This window comes from Clarias gariepinus, chromosome 1 (genome assembly GCF_024256425.1).
Source record: "Clarias gariepinus isolate MV-2021 ecotype Netherlands chromosome 1, CGAR_prim_01v2, whole genome shotgun sequence".
Lineage (NCBI taxonomy): Eukaryota > Metazoa > Chordata > Actinopteri > Siluriformes > Clariidae > Clarias > Clarias gariepinus.
The window spans coordinates 39,475,875-39,501,102 of NC_071100.1; the positions used below are offsets into that span (position 1 = coordinate 39,475,875).

A 25,228-nucleotide genomic window follows, 5' to 3' on the forward strand; every position below is an offset into this window, starting at 1 on the left:
ATTTGACTCTCACTTATCCGCTCTCTCCTCCTATTGGCTCGCGGCATTCTGCTGTTTCCATGGAGCCGAAGAGCGGATCTCCACACTAAAAATAATGCGGCAGCCAATAGGAGCGGATCTGCGGGGTGGGTTGGGGCGAGGCGAGAGAGCATGGAAGATGATACTCAGCAGACTTAAAAGAACGTCGATATAAATGACTTGAGTAAGTGGAAAAGACACGGCTTTCACAATGAGGAAAAACTCAAGTACTGTACTTGATAGTCTTTTAAACGGAACTGAATAGAGAAAAGCTTTTTATAGACTGACTTTTTTTTTCTTCGCCCCTCCTTAAGATTTTATTTTCCTTTCATAAAATGCTGTGCAAGTAAAATGTCCGGTTTCTATTAAAATGAAAAAAATAAAAAATCTGTGTATAGTACATATATGGTGCTACAGTACGAGTGTGTTTATTTGCAAGCATTTCCTTTTCAACACTCCCAGGACCTGATATGAATGGATTAAAATCCCCCGATCCTGTTAGCGCAATGCGCATGGGAGTGTGTGTGTGTATGTGTGTGTGAGAGAGTGTGTAAATCTGTCAGTAAAGGGTGCGTGTATGCAGGGAACAGCATGTGTCAGCATAGAGAGCAGCATGAGTGTCCACGTGCCCTCTACTATTACTACTACTACGACAACTACTACAGCCATTGGAGCACATAGACCCGCCTTCCTCCCTCTCTCTCTCTCTCGCACACATACACACTGCGCAATGCAAACTACAGGGAGGGACGCAAAGTCACATGGGCTGAGGCACAGCGGGGTGGGGCTCTGCGGTGTTGAGGGGGTGCTGCAGTGGGTTAGACAGCTAGAGAGAGAGATGAGCTGCATATCCCTGACCCAGATTCAGTTCAGAGCAGTGGCGTTAACCTTTCACCGTGCTTGAAGCAGATGGCCAGAAAAAAAAAAAAACTCAACTGTCCATATGCGAGGAGGTTCGGCGAAACCTGGGGTTGAGGATAAAATGCAGAATCAAACATGGAGGATGTATCTCAGATCTCAGTTTTGTTTTGTTTTTTGCTCATGCTTGGTGTCATCACTCTTTCCTCCTGACGCACATGCTCCGATGCTCTGTCCATCTCTTCTCCCTCAGCATCACTTCCCATAACTCACCCCCCACCCCCCACCGCCTGGAGACCACAGTGGTGGCGTGACACACTCATGAGGCACTGTGTAGATTCACACACACACACACACACACACCAGTGTTACATCCCACAAAAAGCACTGCATCGCTTTAAAGTGGGAATGAGAAGCATGCCGGTCCAGCCAGTGGTAGTAAGAGCATCGCTGCCTGAGCTGTGACTCACCCCCACAGCGCGCGCGCGAGAGAGAGAGAGAGAGAGAGAGAGCGCGAGAGGGAGAGACTCCACCCAAACGCCAGTGATGAACATGTGCCGCCTCATGCCACCTCATCACCATGCTCGGCTGTCAACATTCATGATCTATTAGAGTGCTGACGCATCGTTTATTTGCCATTTGATTAACGGTTATGCTTAAAGACACATTATGTAAATCCTGATAAATGCTACACCATATCCTGTTTCTCAAGGCAGTGTCGTTAATCATGTCAAACGACATTCAGCGGCTCGGCGACCTCGCTCTCTGTAACAGCACTGTGACCTGATACCACAATGACTAATAGATATCCGTTTGTCCCGAAGACGAATAAATCAGAGGTTTTTTTTTTTTGCATATTACTAGTTGTTCTTTACATTAGAATTACACTCCATGTCTAGGATGGAAACCTGACCCCTCTGCCTGAGGACAAGCTGTTGATGTTACTGTAGAAGAGGATTCGGTGGGGTTTTACTGCCCCTACGAGGACAAGTTGTTAATGTTACGGTGGACGAGGATTCGGTGGGGTTTTACTGCCCCTATTAGGACAAGTTGTGACACTGCAGTTCACTTTCATGGCGATTATTCTCTTAAGAAATATACTGTATATAATTTAGGGCCCGTATTCACAAAACTTCTTAAACCTAAAAAGGTGCACCTAGTGACAAAATAAAAAAAAATTCTTAGAATTTCCCCTTAAATTTAGGACTAAATCTTAGTAAAGAAAAATTATTCACAAAACATCTTAGCCCTAAAAACAGCTCCTGAGGTAAAAATTGTTAAGAGTAGAGAGGAGAACTTTTAAAAGGCTTAAGAGTTTCTATAGCAGAGGACAAAATGACGGAAAGAAGATATATTCTCCAAACACTGAACGTAAAACTAAAAGTAAACACTGCTCTTCTGTCTAATTTGTTTTTCTTCTTGTTTTACTTCCTTCCATCTCTTTTGGATTGTTTGCTACATACCATCCAAAAGTGCAACGTAAATAGACTGTCCTGCAATCATGTAAATTGGTAAAAGATGAGCCATTTTGCTCATATAAATCTAAAACGAATTATAAGTGATAAAATCAGTGTGGTAAATAAATGTAAGAACTTTAATATGGTAACTACTGTGTGGAAATTGATTGCTTCAAAAGTAGACACATGTCCAACGTTTGGCTGTTTAAGTAACGTTAAGATATTTAGCCTAGAACAGAAACTTTACATAAAGCAGTCATGATTATACAATTTTTTTATATACAAACATCTTTTTCATCATCATGTATTATATTTTCACAAAGAGCGCATTTTAAGACCTTTACAGATCTTACTCAGAGTTGCTCTGAAGTTTCCTAAATCACTTTTAGTCTAAGACTCTCAGCTAGGACTATTTAAGGTAAGACAGGAGCTCTCTGAAAGAATTCAAAGAAGCGTTGTGTATTCAGGTCCTGATGTTTTAATCAATCAGGCCTCTCTTATCACCAGTGAAGGACGATCTTACAGCTTTAGAAGAATAAAAACATCTTGGACAATGCTATGCTTCTATGCAACTTTGTGGCAACAGTTTGAGGAAGGCCCTTTTCTTTTCCAACAGGACTATAAAAGACATGGTGTGATGAGTTCGGTGTGGAAAAACTTTACTGGCCCTAACACAGATCCCTGACCTCAACCCCATCGAGCACCTTTTGGATGAACTGCAACGGAGACCGTGAGACAGGCCTTCTCGTCCAACATCAGTGTCTGACCTCATAAATGCTCTACAGAATAAATAGATATGAATGCCCACAGAAACACTCCATAATTTAAATGTACTGAAAAGTGTGGAAGCTGTTATACAGTAGCTGCAAAGGGGGGACCAACTCCATATTGAAGTATATATTTGTCTACAATGCTGTTGCCGGCTATTAGTGACCAAACTCCTGTTCGGTCACGAAAATTATCAGGTTTTGTTTTGTTTTTTTGCCAAAAATATATTACAGCTATCCACACACATGTAAAAATAAATGACTAAAAACAACAATACCTTATCTTTCTATCAATCTGAACACAGTGACCAACCTTACTAGTGACAATACAACAGTTACAATCTGCACTGAATAATGTATATTGATAACACAATAATGAACCTTTATTTTTTTATTTTCTTTAGTTTGCTTTGTACTTCGATTGTTTCTCATCTCTACTTTCTTGATTAGTTTTCAAACTGTCTGTTACAAATAAAGTGATGAACACAAGGAAAATTTCTATTCATAACTAAAAAATTAATCCGATCCTAAAAACTTTGCACATCTTCCACAAGTTTAGTGGATGTTAAGGTGAGTAATGAGGGAGGAAAGACAGACATCGGATCCAGAATTATTGGCACCCTTGATAAAGATGAAATCATATTGTGAATATTATGAAAAGTACTGAATACTTATTATCTTTACATGAAGTCAATTCATTTTTTTTAAAGATAATATAGTAAAGAAAAAAGAAAAGAAAAAACATTATGATTTTTGACAGCACTAGAATTTCATTCACTGGAGTTTAAACATGGTGAGTCACCAGTAACCAGGAACCAGATACATTATATCTGTCAAATCCAGTTTGTATTGCGATTCTGTTAGTAAACGATCTTATAAAAATGTTTATTTTTTTCCCTTCTCAAATTTTGTTGCAATTCTAAACAAACGTAGCAAATAATGGCCTCCTACCACACAAGATGCAGTGGTGCCTGTCAGTGTGTGAATAGTTACATGTACATTATGGAGGAACTGCAACATATAACCACTTCTAATTTTAATGCCAGCATGGAGAAATTAAAAATATACATACAATGGGGCAAAAAAGTATTTAGTCAGCCACCAATTGCAGGTTCTTCCACTTAAAAAGATGAGAGAGGCCTGTAATTTTCATCATAGGTATACCTTAACTATGAGAGACAAAATAAGAAATTAAAAAAAATCAACTAATTGGGAGCAATTATTAGAAAATTGAAGACATACAAGACCACTGATAATCTCCCTCGATCTGGGGCTCCATGTAAGATCTCACTTAAAATGATCACAAGAACTGTGATCAAAAATCCCAGAACCACATGGGGGGACATAGTGAATGACCTGCAGAGAGCTGGGATCAAAGTAACAAAGGCTACCATCAGTAACACATCCGTCCGTCGTTGCACAATTGGTGGCTGACTAAATACTTTTTTGCCCCACTGTGTATGTGTATATGGTGTGGTAACACGAATGGAATTTCCATACAAAATAATTAATGCATAACCTAGTTGATATTTCCCCCCTCCCATCTGTAGTATCTATTGTAATTGCAAAGGTTAACATCCAGAGAGTTGTAATAAATCTGCCCTGGAAGTGGACACAAGTGTGTGTTGCCTCACACTGAAAGATGATTAAAGAGGCAAATGCCAAGGATCACAACATGGAGAGTTGCTGAAGTAGCATTTTGGGGTCCACATGTGAAAATCTATAAACCACCTCTGGGTCAGCAAACTGGATGCAGACAGGAGGGAAAACAAGCAAAAAAAAACAAAAAAACAACACCTTTCTTCCATAAAGGGGGGATGGCGACAGATGGCCCTGAGGACACTGTTAGGACAATGTTCACAGCCTCTATGAAGTTACAACTACAACGTGGTTAGACGCTCCACCAGGACAGCGATCCAAATGTACTGTACACACAGCAATGCTTCTGGAGAGAACCTAAGACTGTAGAGCGTCCATAGTAGGGAGTTCTCCCTGGAGATAACCTCATTCAGCATAAAAGATTATGACAACGCTTTGATTTCTCTCCCTAAATCCTAACAAGCTTATCGTTGCACCAAACAAAAGCAGTCTGACCAACTCTGTCTCAGTGTGGTACGCCAGCTTCATGGTGTTTTAAAGGAAAGACGTAAAGCACTGCAAAGGTTGGCAGAAAACCTTCCCAACACCTCATTGGCATCCAGATCCAGTACCAGCTACTTTTTATACTAGCATCATCAGGAACTCCTTCTATCCCAGTCAGGAACCTTTTGACCTCCATCCATCCTCTTCCCAACCACCGACACCCTGTTAAACTCTACAATACACTTTGTTTGCAATCGTTCCACATATTTTACATTATTCATATATAATAGCAGTTTCATTGTGTATATATTATCTCGGTAGTGTTTTATAATAACGCCTTATACATTTTAGTTTCTCTTTTATAACAGGTTAATTTACAATTTTGAAGCATTAATCTATTTAATAGCTTATGCACATTTTCACTGGGCATAGCCGTGTCATATTTACATCAGCTATTATATTTAAACCGCCATTAGGTGAATTGAACAAAACACCGATTATCAATTATACCGCAGTAAACTGGGTATAAGGGTCACGAGCACTTAAGGCTCATGTATATACTGTACATCTCATATAAGGCTCATTTATGGCTGTGGGGAGTGAAGACCAGGCAGTCTGCTCCAATCACACAGAAAAGCCAATGCTGCATTAACTGCTGAGAAAAAAAACAAGTTAATCTTAAAAAAGTTATCAGAACACTTAAGACCTTTTTTTTTTTTTTTACAACCTTTTTCCAGGTTTTTGAACAAATTGACTGTGGGACGTACTGGACAAACACAGCTGATGCACAGAAGTCTCATGAAAGTCCTTGCCTTTTTCCATACCCTCCTCCAAATATCCAACAAAAATATAGATCAGTGCTTCCTTGTGTTTTGAATCTTTAGCCATTTTCAGACATGAAGTCATCAGTAAACAGCACACACAGTGTTCAGCATCAGCTCCTGCTGTGAGCTCATCGGCTGTTTCCTCCGAGACTCACGCTTCCTCAAGGTTAAAAAAAAAAACTATATATACAAAAATTAAAAAATTAAACAGGTGAAAGGGGCACTTGTTTTGTTCCCTTGGTCTGTGTCAGGGCGTAAACACACACCCACACAACTCCTCAAATCCGTCAGCGTCTGAACCGTTTCTAGTTTCGGAGTCTGGTTTCATACAAACCTTAAATCTCTAATTGATAATACACACACACATTATTTTATATATAATACATACACACACACATTGTTAAAGTCTGCATATCTTATGTCTTATTGTTTGGTCGCTCTTTAAAAGATCTTGCAGAAATGCAAACGCCTGACTGCGCCTCTTGAGGTCAGACTTGTGATGTTTGTGGTTGTTACAGTTTTTTTGCAGATTCAAACACTCCAGCCCTGGAGACAACCACACCAGAAACATGACGAGAATGGACTCTGTCTCTGTCCTTCCTTCTCTTCTGCACTTACTTTCTGCTGTATATACACACACACACACACACACTACAGTATACTGTATACAATAATACTACAGTCCTGTGGAATTCTTAAATCTTTCCGGTCAAATGTTTTTTTTTTATCAGATTAAGATACGTTTTCAAAACAAAAACATTTTAAAAGCTAATGTGGTAAAGTTCGAGCTTGATTTCTTTTTGGAATGAGTCTCCAGTGTCAACTTGTTGCATCAGTAAGAAAGTTAAGTTCTCCACAACAAGTCTTCACCACATATCATTCTGTGCATTGTGGTTTAAAAATGACAAAGCTGCAGGAAATATCTTGTTCAAACTTTCCACAAAAACAAACAATGAAAGGAAGTTATAAAAAGTACATCATGAATTTTTTTTTTCATATGAAATTGGCAAATTGATAGAAGATGAATGCATGACTTTGCAGAGTTATTACATAAATAATCAACTCTGAAGTGGTAGGAGGATCTCCTCGCTTCATGTCTGGCTGCATCACAACTCTCTGTTGATACTCATTCCCTTTAACTGCACAGCCCGCGGCTGCTCATCTCTCTCTTCATCTCTCACACTGCTGCGTGGGGACTCGGCTGTGCCTCCTTTAGTTTGTTAGAACCCTCACCTGTAGGGTCTCAGTGAGGGATGAACACAGATCTCACAACCTCGGAGGAGCACAGCATGACCTCAGGTTATTCTAGGTGGGTTTTTAACTCTCATTACAAAACACCATAAATAACATTAACAAAAATAAATAAATAAATAAAAAAAGGTGCTTGCAGCAAATCGTTACGTCAAACGAGTTCAACGATTTTTGCACTTTATTCACACTCGGACTGTGCAGTGGGCAGTACTGTTTTGTTTTTAGTAGAAATTGTTCCACTTGTCTCCACACATTTCACTCACTGCATAGTTCTGTGTTGTTTCATGCAGCACCGTGGTCCTGAGGGGAACGTCGTTTCAACAATATGAATAACAGAAAATGTTAAAATGCCACCACATAGGGTGATTTATTTATTTTATTATTATTTTGCACCAGGCTAAATATTACCTAATCTAATTATGAATGTCTTCATATTCATTGCACTAGAAAAAAAAAAAAAAAAATTCTGATACTTAAAACCTAATTTTGTATTTACTTCAGTTTGGAGCGTTATACTGAATACACAGAATTTAACAGTGGGTGCATACTGTACACAGCACCATCTTTGCTAGAATTGACTTTCTACTGGTTTTGAGGATTTCGATAAAATATAATTTACATTACTATGTGGGGGAAACAAGTCTACACTCAAATACAGACTGTCTTTTATACACGCTGCGTTTTATTAATTTAAAAAGTCACTCCTGATGTCAGTCAGATAGAATAAAGAATTGGTTTACTTGGCAGTGCATCACATTTTAAAGGTGCACTGTGCAAGTGTCTTTGGCAACCTGTGGTTTTTCTGTATAAACTTTATTTTAACAGTTTACTTTATGGCTTCATTGTTTTTCCTGCATGAAAAAAAGAATCAGGTGCGACAAAGTCCTCAGAGGCACTGTGGCTGGTTCTGCAGGGTGTTCGGTAAAAATGAGCAGAGAATTTCCTTATAAGGGCTTAGGGGGAGCTCAGTGCATATGGCATTAAACTACAATTCGCAAAGGTCCCAGGTTCAAATCCCACAACCAACAAGTTACCACAATGCAGAAGAATGCACATTTAATATGTACTCTATTTTTTTTTAATGGTTTTTGTTCTGTTTGACATTTATACTACTACAACATTTTACTTCATTTAAATTGATTTGTTGTTGTTTTTAAGAGCATTCTCAAAGATAAGGAACAGCCTCATAATATAGGCTGTTTGTTATATTTTTTCCTCTTCCCTGTGTTGCAGAATGTAGAAACCCTGACTGAAACCCTGCCTTTGCATTTTATTATGATGACGATCGCCTGGCGTTTTAATAAAAGTGCTCGTGACCTCGCACGTGACCTTGACACTTTGACACTTCATATTTATTTATTTATTTATTTATTTTAGATATACAGGGTCAGCCGAATAATAAGTACACACTTTAGGAAAACAAAAATAGTATGAAGTAGATTATATTAATATAATATTAATAATATTATCATAACCAATATATAATATAGCATTCAAATATTCACACAAGTTTTTCTTTTCCTGAAGTGTGTATACATATTTTTGGCTGACATAGGCTATATTTTTTAATCCAAAGTTATTATGGATTTATTATATACAATATGTATTATATTATATTATATTATATACATTTGTTATATATAATTTTTATAGACATTTTAAAAAAATGTATTGATGTAAAGAAAATACATGGAATATAATATTTGGTGCATATAATACACTTCTACTGTACCATATTCATTGTCTCATAACGTCTGTGTGATCCTCAGGAGGACTCATTAGTACTCGTTCAGCTGAATATCACTCTTTATCCTTTATCATCCTTTATCCTATTTAAAACACTACAATAAATTCTGGTATTTAAGCATTTAAACATTAAGAAAAAAAAGTTCCAGCTACACAATTATCATCTGGCTCGCAGAGACCACCACAGCTATAATGAGCTGAACTCTAATTAGTTACAAACGAGGAAAGTGAAAGACCTGAAATGCAAACTGCGTTCACCTTTACACGTGTGGTTTTGATGAGACCAAGCGAGCGGTTTGTGCAGAGCGTGTACTGTAAGATTATTTAACACCCACAATGCACTAAACGCAAAAGATGACCACTCATGACCACCATTCAAGTTTCATAAAAGGAGGGAAAGATCGAGGTTAGCGGGCCACGTTACTACATCCACTGTTTAAACGCAATGTATGAAATTATAATGTGTACTTAATTCTAAATCTCAACACAGCCGATACATTAACGCTTAGTAATAATGCTTTTAAATCTATTTTTTTATTTTTTTTATTTGGGAGGATTTGTTTGTTTGCTAACTGCACTAAAAAAAGTCTAATATTAGATAAGAAAGTGTTCCATCTATTGTTTTGGCTCCACCAGAGGGAGCTATTAACACACACCTGACTTGTTTGCCACCCATTGATAGAAAGCCAAAAGTAGCTAGATCGCCTGGCGTGAGGAGAACCAGACAATGAGTGGTCCTAGAGTCGATCCCTGGACTAAACACCCTAATTAAGACCAGAGCTGGGAGCCTGATATGAATTTGGTGGATCCTCCCATATTTATTAAGATGTCAGCACAGTGGTACACGACCTTCTAGCCGTCATGAGCATCAACACAGAACGGTCTAACAACATAGATGAGACGTTAATGTTAACAAAATCTACTCAATCAGGGCTGTCACGCCATCGTGTAGTGTTTTAATGGCTATGCCAAAAAATCTTGTGAATGGTTTCAAATCTCAATGAAACGTTTCTGTTTAGCTACTGTACAAGCAGTCTACAGAGACATTTATCAACTCACATTTTGTTCTTAAAGTATTTTTAATTTACAAAAACGAGCTCCTGAGGTCAGGTAAATCTGTGCATAAGGAGAAATGGTAAAGCCTGACATTGCAAGGTTTATTTTAATCACGCGGCTAAATTTAACAAACTTCCTGAAACTCGTACCAACAGATCTGATAGAAAGCGATCAACAGCAAACCAAATAGGAGCAGTCATTGGGTCAGGACAAAGTAAAGGCACCTCAAAAAGGAGGAAGAGTCTACTACATGCTGCGCTGGTGTTACTGAAAGGTTTATCTGGTGGAAGTGCTCTTTTACAGTTTAGTCATTACAGGCGGTCTGCTTTCTGTGAGCTGCTTTTTTTAATCTGTTTCTGCGGTTGAGTTGGGTGGGCGTGACATGTGAATCGGCTGTGTTCTGGACACGCTTAAGGGGTGAAAGCTTTCCTAAAATATTGGTTAATGAGCTGATTAGGAAAGCAGGAAAGAGTTCATCCTACGAGACGGATCATTGTGAATTCTGTTTAATCCTACTGCCGCAGTAACGGTAGTCCTGCGAGCATAACTTGCGAGAAACTGCTTTGAGGCAGGGAGGGAGTATACACACACACAGACACACGCACATGCTCTTTCTCCTGCGTCAATTACTACGACATGGGCATGTAAGCTCATGCATGCAGAAGAAGGTGGATAGCGTTTCCCTTCCTCACACTTAAGTGTCTGTTAATGCTTATAATTACCCATTATTTACTCAATTTCTGCTTATTTGCTATTATGATACTAATTATATTTGCCTTATGTGTGTGATTTTTTTTTTTTCACCAAGCAGGATACAACCGTCATGTTGAGACGCAGCACAACATGCATGAAAGAAGAAAAAAAAAAGCACAAGCAGGAACATGATGGCTGCCAGACTTGTGAGAACATGTGTCTCACGGTGTGACTGCATAAACACTGCAGCCTGCGCTCACACTTTCCTCTCCCCGTCCATTATCAGGACCTACACGGCCTGCTCCGAACAGGATTTCACAGGAGAATCGATTCACGATATTTTGTCCTGAGAAACGTCTTAATTCGGACAAGACTAATTTTTTTTTATAACAGGCTACGCAAGGTTAAATCTGGGGAACAGCTGAGGAAGACCTCAAGCCCAGCAGCCATGTGTGAACCGTGATTTCAGTGACACGGGACAACATTTATAGCTACATGGCTTCAGACTGAATCGCGTGAGGAGGCAATAATCACGGCTGAATTGTACTATAGGTTGTAATAAAGCATGCAGCTTGAGTTTGAAATGTTTTAAGAGTTCATAGCTTCATGCAACCGTGACTATTAGACTTACAGCTCTAGAAGAAAAAAGAAAAAAAAAAGCGCGCTGCAATTTACACTAGAAAATGTCTGAAATGTCATCAAGAGGAAGATGGAGGATCACAAACCATCAAGCAAAGCTGAGCGGTTTGCTTTTTTGCAAAATGAGTGGCATAAATTTACCCAACAGCAACTGGTGGAGAGCAGGCCAAAAACATATTAAAGCTGTAATTGCAAATCAGAGTTATTATTCCACCAAATACTGATTTCCCAAAGTTATTTATCCAAAGTGTTAACATAGTTTGTTTACAAATTATTTGCATTTTGTTTTATTTGCGTTATTAAAGCCCTGCAAGTACTGCATGATCTTTAAGGTGTTGTGATGTCATTTCCTGTTAAACATACACTCTAAATAACAATAGTTATATTTTGAATTCAGAAGAAATATTGTTGGCAGTTCAGAAAGAAATTAAACAAAACTGTTTATCTCACCAACACATGCTCCTGTAGGGGATTTTTTTTTTAAACACATAACTGCAAAACTGATTAATTTGCAGTGGCCCCCTATTTTTTTTCCAGTGTTGTATATCATTAACAAAGGTCACCAGGTTCGGCAAATTTCCATCACAACTACATAAAAAAGCAAATATTTTCCTCCTTTCCATCTCAAATAAAACATGTTTGCATTACCATGGTAGATGAAATTTCTGATGGCCATTTCAATTTATCCCTGATTTTTCAATAGATATTATTGTATAAACGTCCGAACCAGACCATGTACATTTACTTGTGCATCTTACTTGCACAAATTCATATCATTTGAATTATTTTCAAGGCAAGACCTTGGGGTTTATTTTAGTTCAATCTGGCATCCTGGTCATTAACTTTCCTGTCTGCTGTATGACTGCACTACAATCCCTACTATCCGTTATCACCCAAATGAAGATGGTTTCCCTGTCGAGTCTGGTTCCTCTCAGCGTTTCTTCCTACTGCCATCTCTTTGGCACCGTCGCCCTCGGTCAATCTGATCATTTAGATTCACACACATTTTCTCACATAATTTTGTTTTGATTGTGTAAAGCTGCTTTGCACCAATTACGATTGTTGAAAGTGATATACAAATAAAATTGAATTGAACTGAACTGTCTGCTCTTCTTCCCTAATGTAAGTCCTGCTGTGCGATGAGCTTGTCGCAGTTCTCATTTCTAAAGCAATAACAACTTTCTGGAGCTAAATGCTAAAGCGTGGACACCTCAAATGCCGATGCGTAAGAAGCCTGCAATTCAGTGAAAGATCAGATAGCAGCATGCAAAAATATATATAATACTTTAAACTTGTATTTCAATTGAAGTTAAAATGTATGGAGTCCTGAAACTATCTATCTAATTATGGCTGTATGCACCCCAACTAGTAGTTGATCTGCATGAAACTCAGTTAAAGTCTCGGGCTGGATTTCTGATCACTCAGAAGTCACACTGGACCAAATGCAAACTGCAAGTGGAAATAAAAAAAAAAAAGTGTCAGAAAAGACAGTTGATTAAACTGCATCACATGTGCAAGTCTGTGCTGAGGTGCGAGATAATTAAAGCTGCATGAGGAAACCTCACTGTCTAAAGACTGGGCTCCAAAATAATAACTTCCTCCTCGCAGGTCAGACAAGTTGCACAAACTGAAAGTTCGCTTTACAGTTTTATCACTGCGAAGATTTCCGACTGGCGTTAAGCAGTGCGCGTGTGTGAAACAAACAACAAAACTACAGGCACACACACACAGCTCTTAACACTGGCTATCGAGCAATCATAAAAGTTAGACTATAGTGCTCAGACACAGTTACAGAAAAAAAATTATATAGTGATTAAAAGCAGACCAAGTATTTGTTCTCCTTTCCATTGCTTAAAAAGGAGCCGTGGTATAAAAATGAAACCGTGACTGCACCCACATACACACACACTCACACAATTGCTTAATGATTTCTCTAATCGCACTTGACTTTTGAGCCATGCTGCATAGAGGAAACACCGCATGCATGGCTGTGAAAAAAAATACAACTTTTGCACTTTGCACAGAAGACCAACTATCAACCCAACGGGTTTCGGTGCAGCAAAGAACACACTTTTTTAAATAATGAATTTCCTGTTGTTGTTCGCGCTACAGTTCATCCGAGTTACTGTATGTGAATAGAAAAGCTGCGGGAGCAGTTAAGATCTCGCCACATCGGCCAACCGAACAGCTGTCGCATTGGTACAATGAAGAGCTCCGGTAGTAACGAAACACCTTTTGTGTACTGTACACATGTAAACCGGATACACTTTAACTTTGCCCTTGCGCTACACTCTCGCAAGTTGAAATCGGAAATCGTCCACCCTGTTTCTGCAGATAAAACCGTTATCTGTTTAATATGATCAGTCGAGTTAGACTCTTTTGACGCAGCTGCTGATGAAGGATTTAAAATGCTTACCAGGTCAATTCTTACGCCTCCCCAGGATCACTCCTCAAGATTTTTATTTCAAATACTAAGAAAATTCACCAATAATACTCTAAATCCTTTCAATACATAATTGACCATATACACCTCTTATAGAGGACAAACAAAATGTCAAAATAAGATTATTTACCAATAACATTACTTGTTAGTTTTATTATGACTCTGTGTCTTTGTACTTTGCATACAAGTCCTGGGTCACTAATAACCAGAGCGAAATACATGAACAGCTAACTTGCAATAGACGCATTCTGGTTCAAATATGGGCTTGGACAGAATATATTAATACGTCCATATGTTTTTACAAACCGAGAAAACCTCTCGCACATGGATAATATAGAACAACAAAGTCTAGCAGTTATAAAGACAAGATAATGATTTTTACGTTGGAAGATTTAATGTGGCATAGGAGGGGTTCTCGCACTACTGTAGGTGTTGGACTGCTGATCAGGAGGGCTCTGTTGGACGCTTGACCCAAATGCTTGGATACAATGGGGCAGTCGAGCAGGGACCCTACCACAGAAATTATGGATATACAACGAAGGAGGGGAGACTCCATCGCCCGATGTGCCGGGTGGCAAATGGACGGACCCTATCCCCTATCCCGAAGATTAAATGCAAACATAGAAGATGAAAATCAGAAATGTTTACCAAGACGTTGTCGAAATACATTAAAGAAGATCTTAATTCATCCTCAATAAGCGCTTGTTCAGACTTCGCAGTAGAGCTTAAGAACGCTGAGAGTGAGTCAGGAGGACATTTACCAATCCGCCTACTACTGTGATTCATAAGGTAACCCAGACAAACGTAAACACCGAGAACGTGTGAAACACTGGATCGAAACCAAGGATGATGGAACTGCAAATAGGGAACACCATCTCCTGAACCACCAGCAAGTACATTTCAAGAAATATTTCCAGAAAACCCCTTGATTGAGCAATGCGACATGGCCTGCTTTAACAATTTCCCTAAAGCTGTCCTAAACAGTCGCACCTCTCATTCTATGAAGTTCACACTGCAGTTTTAGAGCAGAACAATTTCCAGGATTTTCGAGCTCCAGATGTATGTAGTATAAAGCGGTGATGAGAAGGTCAACAAATCCTACAACACAAAACCGCTAATTATACAGGTCTGATGAGCTACTGTAACTCATACTTAGATAGGGACACTTGCCTGTACAGTGTGTGTGTGTGTGCTACAGTGTTTTTCATTGAACATTGGGTTATTAAACTCGAGGGATCAGTGCAGCATGAACTTCTGAGTGTGAAGGAACTTGCTCCACACTCACACCAACACACACACACAACTTGTTTAGTATCAAACAAAATCAGGAAGTGGCACAATGTGCCTTCACACAGAGGAAGTCCAGAACCATTTTGTTTTATCAGTTCTGTTCTTTACTGTTCTGTACTTCTGTCTTAATGCAGTGGTTTATTTGCTTATTAATTCTGGTTTGCATTTTTTTTTTTTTACTTTAACAGAAAAAAGGGTTAGATTACCAAGCTTGATTATTTTGCAAAAAACAAACAACTCTACACATTTCTCATTCATGAGCAAGTTTACAAAACCAGTTCCTTTAAAGCAATCCTAACTATAAATATTTACTTCAGATGTATCTTATGTTCTATTTCTAATCACAATAAACCAGTCTAGTTGTTACATATGTATCAAGCAAACATCCTGCAATCCAAAGACAAACTTTTTCCCCCCCAGGTTGGTGCACTCTCTACCTGAGCTCACCTCAAGCCCACTCTCTCTCCCTCTCACACACAACTTTAATGCAGCAACCTTTAACCCCGAGCTCAAACCCAGACCTTGCCCCCAGTCTTACCTTCAACCTTGAGTGAATAACTTGTAGAAAAAGTGGAAGGAGGCGACCTCAGCTCGGACTCAGCTGCTCATGGTGAAGAGGAGCTGCGACTCGGCTCCATGTTCCGGGTTGCTGGATGATGAGCAGTGCTCTAGGCTATACTTTATGTAAGAGGCGCAGGTTGCTCAGAGTCAGGAGGCAGGCGCGTCTCTAAAAGGCAGTCCTGCCTATAAAAGGCATTGATTTAGAGAGGGGAAGTGCGGGACATTTGCATGCTCCGCGCGCTGCTCGCCTCGCGCGCGCACGCGCACTCCAAACCACATCGCACCACGCCACGCCTCCTCGAGCCCTTCTGAATGAGCTCTACCTACAACGGAATCTGCAAATGATTCACGAGTCGACTCACCACCACTGACTCCCAAACAAACGCCTTTTTAAAAAAAAAAATTATCTTTCTTTTTTGCTTGTTTTTAAACGACGTTCACATTAAATACAGGCTACCACAACACCGATTTCAGCCAATTAACACAAGAAATGATTCATATTTAATAAGTGAAAGTAATTCACAATACCTTAAACAACATGCTAATACAATGCTAATACAAGGTCAAACAAAAAGTAAAAAAAAAAAAATAGCCTCTCTCTAAATCCGAATGCGATCAAATAAAATAGCACTCTGCAAATACAAATAAGATTAAATAAAATGGCACTCTGCAAATACAAATACAAGCAATCAATCTGTAAATGATTCACGAATCAACTCTCCTCCACTGAACCGATTCTCTACGACTGACTCACAAACACAAGCTTTCTTTTTGTCTTTTTTGTTGTTGTTGGGTTTTTTTTTTTGTTTGTTTTTTTGTTTTTAACGTCGTCAACATTAAATACAAGCTTTCAAACACTATAACAACACTCATTTCCGGCAATAAATACAAGAAATGATTCATATTTAACAAGTGAAAGTAATTCACAATGCATTAAACATGCTAATGCAAAGTCAAACCGATTAAGTTAAAATAGCACTCTCCGAATACAAATAAGCAAAATGAAAAAATAAAAGAAAACTTTCTAAATGTAAACGAGATTAAATAAAACAGCACTTTCCAAATTCAAAGAATTAATCTGTAAATTATTCATAAGCCGACTCACCTTCACTGAACCGATTCCCAACGACTCCCAAACAAACTCTTTCTTTTTCACGTTATTTATTTATTTATTTATTTTAAATTGACTTTAAAGCACTGCCACAACAAATTTCAGGCTACAAACACAAGAAATTATTCATATTTAAAAAATGAAAGCAATTGCCCAAACTGTCAACAACATGCTAATACAATGCTAATACAAAGTCAAACTTTAAACATTTCACAAATAAGTTTAAATAAAATAACATGACTCACCTTCACTGAAAGAATTTCCATTGATACAAAAGTAAACTGTGGAACTCTGTGCTTCGGTCCTGTGTCATATCAACCCTGGGTTGGTCAACCAAATCCCATCCTGACACCATTGATGTGTGGGGTTGCTTCCCAGCCAAGGGAGTGGGTTCACCTACAAGTTTGCCTAAGAACACAGCCTTAAATATAGAATGGTACAAAAATATCCTCTGAGAGCAACTTCTTCCAACCATCCAAGAACAGTTTGGTGATGAACAATGCCTTTTCCAGCATGATGAAGCACAATGCCATAATGCTAATTGCCACAGTGATAACTGAGCGTCCATGGCCGGCAAACTCCACAGGAATCTCCACTGAAAACTTGTGATCAATCCTCAAAGGTGGACAAAAAAAAAAAAAAATCCAAGCATTGATTATGCAAGAATGGGATGCCATTAATCAAAAGTTGATCATGGCATGGCAGGGAGAATTGCAGAGGTCTTAAAAAGACTCTTTGCATGAACTTAATGGCAATAAAAGCCTTTGACACTTTTATTATAAAATGTTTGTAATTATACTTCAGTATAATTACAGTTTACTGTATATTCAGTATATATTTACCATAGTAACAATTGACAAAAAAAACCTGAAGCAGCAGACTTAAAAAAAAGATAGAAAAGCAGAAAATTAAAACTTGTGTCATTATCAAAATTTTTGGCCAAGGCTGTACACACTTACCACACCACTACCAATTAACATAATCTGCATGTCCTTGGGCTGCTGAAGGAAACCGGAATACCCGGAGGAAACCCACTAAGCACGGGGAGAACATGCAAACTCCATGCACACAGATCCCCGTAATGCGAAGTGACAGTGCTAACCACTAAGCCACTGTGTCATCTGTGACACTCATGACACATTTTCATTTGGGTCAAAGACAAGAGAAGGATTGACATTTGTGCGCATACATTTATTCATTTTACCTACCCTTTGGTCACAGACTTTTCTAAGTAATTCAGGGATGAATACAATTGACACTTTGAACGGGGTGCCAACTCATTAGAGAGGACAGACACATATAGGCTACACTTACACACCCAGTCATACACTATTTTTACCAATTTGGAAAAGCCAATTAACCTGGACATGTTTTTGTAGTGTGTGGGAAACCAGAGTACTCAGAAAAAAAGTCCGCAAATCGAGCCTGGCTGGGAATCGAACCTGGACCCTGGAGGTGCAAGGCGACAGCGCTAACACCACTTTCTTTAAATTGAACTACGACTTTGTTAACAGTATAAAGGGGTATTTACAGATTCCTAGCTATACTTTATGTGTCATGTGAGCCTCTTTAAAAAAATATTTTGTAATATTAATAATAATAATAATAATAATAATAATAATAATGGTGATAAAATACTGAGAAACCCCTATTGTATAACAGAAAATCCACTTACTTCATAACAGCTAAAAACTGTCATTTGTTTTACCAGCCTCGTCTTTTTACGATCTCGTTACGCTAATAAGATCAAAAATATACTGTACCTTGTCATATTGCCAGAAGACTGTTATGTGGTGGAAACTCCTAGGATTGTTTCAATAAATATTAACATAAAAGACCTTACAGGGTGGCACGGTGGCTTAGTGGTTAGCAGTAAGGTTCGATTTCCACCTCAGGTCGGTGTGCGTGGAGTTATGTTCTCCTCATTGGGTTTCCTCTGGGTCATCCAGTTTCCTCCCACAGGCTAAAAACATGCAGGTTAGGTTTTGCCGATCCCAAATTGGCGTAGTGTGTGAATGAGCATGTGAGTGTGTGTACTGTATGTGTGTGCCCTGCAATGTATTGGCACACTGTCCAGTTTGTACCCGGTTTGTACCCTAAGTCTCCTGGGATAGGCTCCAGGCCCCCTGTGACCCTGTATACAAAGGATAAAGCGGGATGGATAATCAGTAAGTGAGCAGCTTACAAAAATAAATAAATAAATATGGCATCAGTTTTACATTCACCTGGGAAACCCCTACTTACTGTGGGGCATACTTGCTGTGTTAATTTTAGATTGTGGGAAAAAAAAAATTGCTCATATAAAACATGTATTAAATGTTTTGTCAGCTAAGCATTGGAGTGTGAGAGGGTTAAAATTTAGTATCAAGGAAGTTACAATACTGACTGGTGTGCAGATGATTAAAAAAACTATGTCTTTCCTCCCAATTAACAAACAAGGTAAAATGCACATCTTCAGTGTTCTAGTGGTTCAGTGTCATAGTTTAAGCAATGTGGACCTAATGCATGAGAAGCGATCACAGAAAATATGTTTTTGTTTGTGATGTTTGGATTAAAATACCCTTGAATTTTCCATGTTAATTGATGGCCGAGGAACATGAATTCTGCTTGTCTACAGAAACGTATCAAATGTATGATGACAAATGCATGATGACATTGATGATGCTAACACCGAACTAACTGCAGTGTTGGGTACCGTTACTTTTTAAAATAACTGATTACATTACAAATTTAATGTCATTAAAAAGTAATCAGTTATATTACAGCATTACCTTCTGATAAAAGTAACTAAGTTTGAGTACTTTTCCACTGCAGAAAATGAAAACTCCTTTGTGATTCCTCATGCATGTTGTTTTAGTCAAGACCTTTATAATTATTCTAACATCATCACTCAGCGAAATTTGGCCCATAATCTGTTAACTAATAACAGCAGGAATAACAGAGGGGGGCGGGTAATCGGGGGCGGGGCTTGTAGAACGACTTTTACACACACACACTAACGGAGGCACAATTTATGTAATCCGTGAGCTTTCTGGCTCACGGATTACATCAATTGTCTGAATAATGGATTCCATTTTTAAAAAATATAACTAAATAACTGAGTACTTAAATGGCGGACCTAACGTGTTAGATTACTCGTTACATCAAAAAAGTAATCCAAGTACTTTGTAACGCGTCTAATCTCTAATTCTTAGAAATTTATTTAACGGTGGTCAAACCTGTTAAACTACACTCAGTCAACATTGTTAAGTCTGTTAGCTATTAGGTCAAAGCTTTCAAATTTAATGGAATCCTTTAATAAGTTGAACAGTAGACATGGGAATTTTATGACATCACAAACCTTTCACCAGTTCATCAGCCTCGCAAATCCATTTTTTGTATTTTTTCACCAAAGTATTAAAAAACTCCCAGTTTTAATAATAATCAAAAAAAAAAAACATCAATTGTGTCATTTAATAACACAATTTATCTAAAACTAACTCCAATTAACCCAGGATCATTCATGGCCACTGAAGAGCGGTTATCATTTAAAAATCATTGGTACAACAAATTCCAGTCAAGAGCCTATTTGAAAGGAAATATCTAACAAAAATGACGACACAAACACTTAGTTTCAACGTAAAATATTTATTTCTAAATGAAACTTGATATCAGAGAGTGTCTTGGGACTAAACATACAGTGCAGCAAAACACAGACGAAAACAAATGAGAAACGAGTGGTTAAATCTATACTTGATATATTTTAACATCAGGATCAGATCCAGTTCTTCTTGAAATAAGCCATTCGACTGCTTTCAGATATTAACAGACAAGTGTCTATCACCGGTTCCTGACTAGCCGAGATGGCACCTCTAGATGAAGCGTGTTGTATCTAAATATGAATTTCACACATTTGGTCCAACAACAGGCTCACTGAGAGTTTCAATGTACATACGTTTAACACACGAATGGTGCATCAGGAACTCAGTTCCACAGGCTTCACATAAGTTCGTTAATTCATGGAGCGCTGCAGTTTTTGCTTGTGCTGAAATCTTGCATCGTGGTTTACCCCAGTTACAGCTTAAGATATCCTAAAATAAATGAATATTCATTCACTTTCTATACACTCAAAGAGATTTAAATTCCTTTTCATACTGACACACTGTAGCCCTATAAACGGCTAATACTATCAACAAATTAGGAGGCATTTGCTAATAATATATGATATTCTGTTAAGACCAAAATAAAAACAAACGCTGAAAAGCTCAAGTCTCCCTGGTTGAGGAAAAGTCAGAGACAGCATTAAGTTCATTCGGAGCTGTGTTACTGCCCGTCACTCCTTTGCTCTCATTGTTCCCCTGAAGTCATATTCAAATAAAACCAAACATACAAACAACCTACAAACGAAACTCCACAGTTCCAGAGTTATTTCTACAGAGACCTAATAAACGAGTATCTTGAACCTGCTGGTCGATGTGCATTTTAAGTGGAATGACATTTTAAGGGCAATGCTTTACTTGGTTCCATCCGCCTTAAATCATAATCCTATGGACAAGGAAGTGTTACAGGGGCTTTGTGATATCTGGCATTGCGTAGCTACTGTATAAGGAGATGCATGGATATTCACCAAGTGGCATGGACTATTGACCAACCAGTAAACCACCTCCAGAGCTGGAATCTTTGTTTTTTGTTTTTTTACTGTATAGCTAGAAGACAAATGTGGCTACTGTTATTTCATTTTCAGTATGAAATATAATGACAAGCAAGCAATCCAGCCTAACTCAATTAACCTTATATGCATAGAAGATGAGATGCTTAGAGGCCTGGGAAAAAAATGTAAAAAAAAAAAAAAAAAAAGTTTTCATCCCTGGTTATCGTGCCACTATACTTGAGGACAACACTGTTATAATATTCATTAAAAACATTCATTTAATTCTCTCTAGGGTTTTTTTTTTGTCCATTAGTCCCTCTAGGAATTCAAGAGATGAATGAAAACACTGAGCTAAAATGTCTAGGAGTCAGTCCGGCTCCTGAAGCAAGCAGGGGTTAACATACATTTGCACACTTACATCCTACATAACATAAGTACATAAATATACACTTACATTTGTGCATATATATGTACAGAGACACTTAATATGGACATACATATACTTCCATATGTGCACACATACACAGAGTTTACAGCATACACTGAGAAATGTTAAGTGCTAAATTCCGAGGATAGCTACTGCATACCCAGGTTAGCATGCTGGGCCGCCATGGCTACGGTAATACTGGTAGGCAAGATAATGTTTTGTAGTTTGTTAACAACACACAGTTCACCCTTCATTGTTTTTTTTTCCAAGAGTCTAGATTTGATATGATATTTTTTTCCTTTTGAATACTTGAGATTTGTTTGGGTTACAGCAGCTATACAGAGAGGCGGAATCCAGAGTCTGGTGAGAGGCTAATGGGGCAAAGCTTGTGCTACAGGGACAGCCTCACACCTGCCGGTCACACTGTCAGTCGGACAAAATCTGCACAAAGGACATGGGAAAGACCCCTTTCCTGTCCGGCTGACCTTCTATGTGTCCAATCTGGAAAAGACCGAGTTGATATCAAATGTTACAAAAATGGCGTGCAATCTGTTGTGCTTTCAAATGCGTGTTAATGTAAAGAGTGTTCAGAGTTTCAGTAAAGTATTACTTACCCACCACTCTTGGTCTTCTTCTCCCGTAACAATGATCACTTCTCCTTCACTAAACGTCAGCTCATCATCGTTGTCTGCTTGGCAATCGTATATGGTCCTTACCCTTTTCATTTTGTTCTTCACCTGACGAAAAATACATATTTCATCATCATCAATTCAACTCAACACAAGAACTCAACTCAACAAGTCAGCTCAAAATCAATTTAAATCCACATGTCTAGTTAACCAGTCAACTTATCCTTATTTCACCGGGTTAATAAATCACTTAATTTCACAAGTCAACTCAACACAACTCCACAAGTCAACTCCAATGGTCCAGCTTACCAACTTAATCCAAGTTAACTCCATACTTCACCGGTCAACTCAACAAGTCAACCCATCCACACCTTAACTCCACGTCAGCACCTCCTCTCAACCCCTTCATTAAGTCAACTCGTCTCACCAACTCCATTAGTCAGCTCAAATCCAGAAGTCAACTCCAAAGGTTAACTCATCAAGTCAATTCAATTCCACAAGTAAGTTCAAATTGTTAACTTATTTCATTCAATTCAGTTTAACTTAACAAGTCAATTTATCTAAACAAGTCAAATGAAAGGTACGCAAAAAGGCAACTTAAATCAATAAGGCAACTCCACAAGTCAACTCCAAACATTAACACACCAACCTTAACAATTTAATTAGGCAACAAGTCACCTTAAAAATTCACCTCCAAACATCAACTCAAAAAAGTCAACTCCACAAATCAATTTCACAAGTCAAATGGAATATGGGCAACTTTTCAGCACAACCTTTGTAATTTCTAAATTTCTCACCGTGTTTATTTTGCGTGGCAGAGGTACTGGCATCTCTACAACACCTGCTGGTGCACCGTTGGTATCCTCACTCGCCTGCCTGGGTGAAAGCTCTACATGCTGACCTGGAGTTTGAGCCTCCGTCAATTGCACTTTTGGAGTTGTCTCTTCTAGTGTTGGCTGTTTATGTGGTGTCTCTGTAGTTGTGGAAACTGGGAGTTTTGGGGCGTGGTCTGATAGCTGTGGTTTAGGTGGCAGATCCTTAAGTTGGGGTTTAGGGGGCAGATCAGACAGTTGGGGTTTGGGGGGTAATTCTGATAGCTGTGGTTTTGGGGGAAGGTCCGAGAGCTGAGGTTTAGGAGGAAGCTCCAGGATGTGTGGCTTGGGAGGAATCTCAGCTGGCTGGGGCCTCTCAGCTGCCTGTGGGATTTTAGGTGGAGGCTCGGTAGGTCGGGTAATGGTATCTCTAGTTGGCATGTCTACCACCTGGGTAGGTTTCTGCAGGACCTCAGGGCCCTGATTGGGTTTGTCCACTGATGGGACAATGCCTGGAGTCTTTCTTAATGCCACTGAAAAATAAGAACAGGATATCCTTAGCTTGTCAAGTCAAGGGGACTGAACCTGTGATGTAATCTTGATGTTTCACCACTAATTTGAACTTTGACCCCAATGATGAAACAAGGCCACATTTCATTTTAGACAATTTAGACAGTTCTCATAGTTAGAAAGTATAAAATAATCACCTTTTTGAGGTAGTTTGGGTAAGACTCTGGGGCCGAGTGTTGATTTTGTATTACTAGAAGTAGTGCTGTAAGAGGAGGAGTAAATATTTAGAATGGGGAATACTCTGCTGTGGGGTAATTATGACACTTACTACATGTGCCATTGGTACACACCTTTGCTGCTGCTGAATTCCTTCAAATTTGTTAGCTGGCGAGGTCCTGTTTGCAGGCGGTGGTGTTAAATCACTCCCTGTAATTGTAAAAAAAAAAACAGCTGGATATATTTGACTGTCTTATGAGTTAAGAAAATAGGAAATGGTATCAGGTGCAAACAGGACAGATTTCTTTTGCGTCAGCAAAATTCTGAACGTTGGAAAACAAAAAAGCAGCAACACTGCACTTCCTTTCAGGAAGCTCCAAGATGTCACAAATGTGTAATAGAGGAAGCGGAGAGTACCCTTTACAAAGCTTACAGTAATAGTGAAAGTCAGTGAATTACAGCTGTTAACGATGCTCCCTCTTGATTTTCTCACGAGACAGAGAGAGATGGCCCAAGAGACAGGATGATGTTTACTCACCTTTGCTTTGGGGTCCCTGGAGGACGGGGCTGGGTGGGTCTGAGAGTGTGCGTTTGTGGCCTCCGGGAGGAGGTGGAGGAGCCCTCTTTTTAGATAGAGTGGAGCTGCCACTTGTACAAGGCTGAGAACCCAGTGGGAGAGAGGTGGGAGGGCCAGTGGTGGGAGCTGTGAAAGAAAAGAAAGAGTACATGAAGCTCTCTTTCAGTTCTATGCAAAGAACGTGCATCTTCAAGCACGTTGGATGGGTGCCGGAAAATGTACCCATATCTTGCGTTTAGTACACCCAGCAGTAACTCTTGCAGTGTGACAGATTAAAAGAAAAAACAGTTGCAGTGTTATGCAGTAAGGGCATTTTATGGCATTGTTTGGGTCCATTAGGGGGAGGAGTCTCTAAAAATCAATTAGCCTGCAACAATTAATGGTCTATATCATTAATAAGTACTTTAGAAACCATCAGGCCTATATTATTGTGTTCCCGCTGGGATCAGCAGAGGTGTCTGTCATGTTCTTGTACCGTATAATGCTGTGTGTTAGACTACCATCCATCCAGTTTTTGCTTTTTCTATTTTTAAGAGACTCAAGCAATTTACTTCGCAACACATGGGCCGCTCGCTCAGATTATAAGAAGCTGCGGGCAATCTGACTAAACATGTAGTGAAAAAAAGATTCA

General features: G+C 38.9%; 2 protein-coding genes across 2 annotated transcripts in view; both read right to left on the reverse strand.

The window, feature by feature from the left end:
* The window catches only part of fam49ba (family with sequence similarity 49 member Ba), a 31,836-nt gene extending 15,942 nt beyond the window's left edge, over positions 1 to 15,894 (reverse strand). Inside the window, exon 1 of the mRNA XM_053491050.1 lies at positions 15,663 to 15,894. The gene's annotated coding sequence lies outside the window, so the exon portion shown is untranslated. The remainder of the gene's footprint in view (positions 1 to 15,662) is intronic.
* A 4,509-nt stretch (positions 15,895 to 20,403) lies between these two features.
* The window catches only part of asap1a (ArfGAP with SH3 domain, ankyrin repeat and PH domain 1a), an 82,464-nt gene continuing 77,639 nt past the window's right edge, over positions 20,404 to 25,228 (reverse strand). The window contains exons 25-30 of the mRNA XM_053492668.1: positions 24,559 to 24,723; positions 24,155 to 24,230; positions 24,002 to 24,066; positions 23,280 to 23,827; positions 22,468 to 22,590; positions 20,404 to 22,354 (exon numbers count right to left, since the gene is read on the reverse strand). Coding sequence (XP_053348643.1) covers positions 22,280 to 22,354; positions 22,468 to 22,590; positions 23,280 to 23,827; positions 24,002 to 24,066; positions 24,155 to 24,230; positions 24,559 to 24,723 — 1,052 coding nt within the window. The 3' untranslated portion in view covers positions 20,404 to 22,279. The remainder of the gene's footprint in view (positions 22,355 to 22,467; positions 22,591 to 23,279; positions 23,828 to 24,001; positions 24,067 to 24,154; positions 24,231 to 24,558; positions 24,724 to 25,228) is intronic.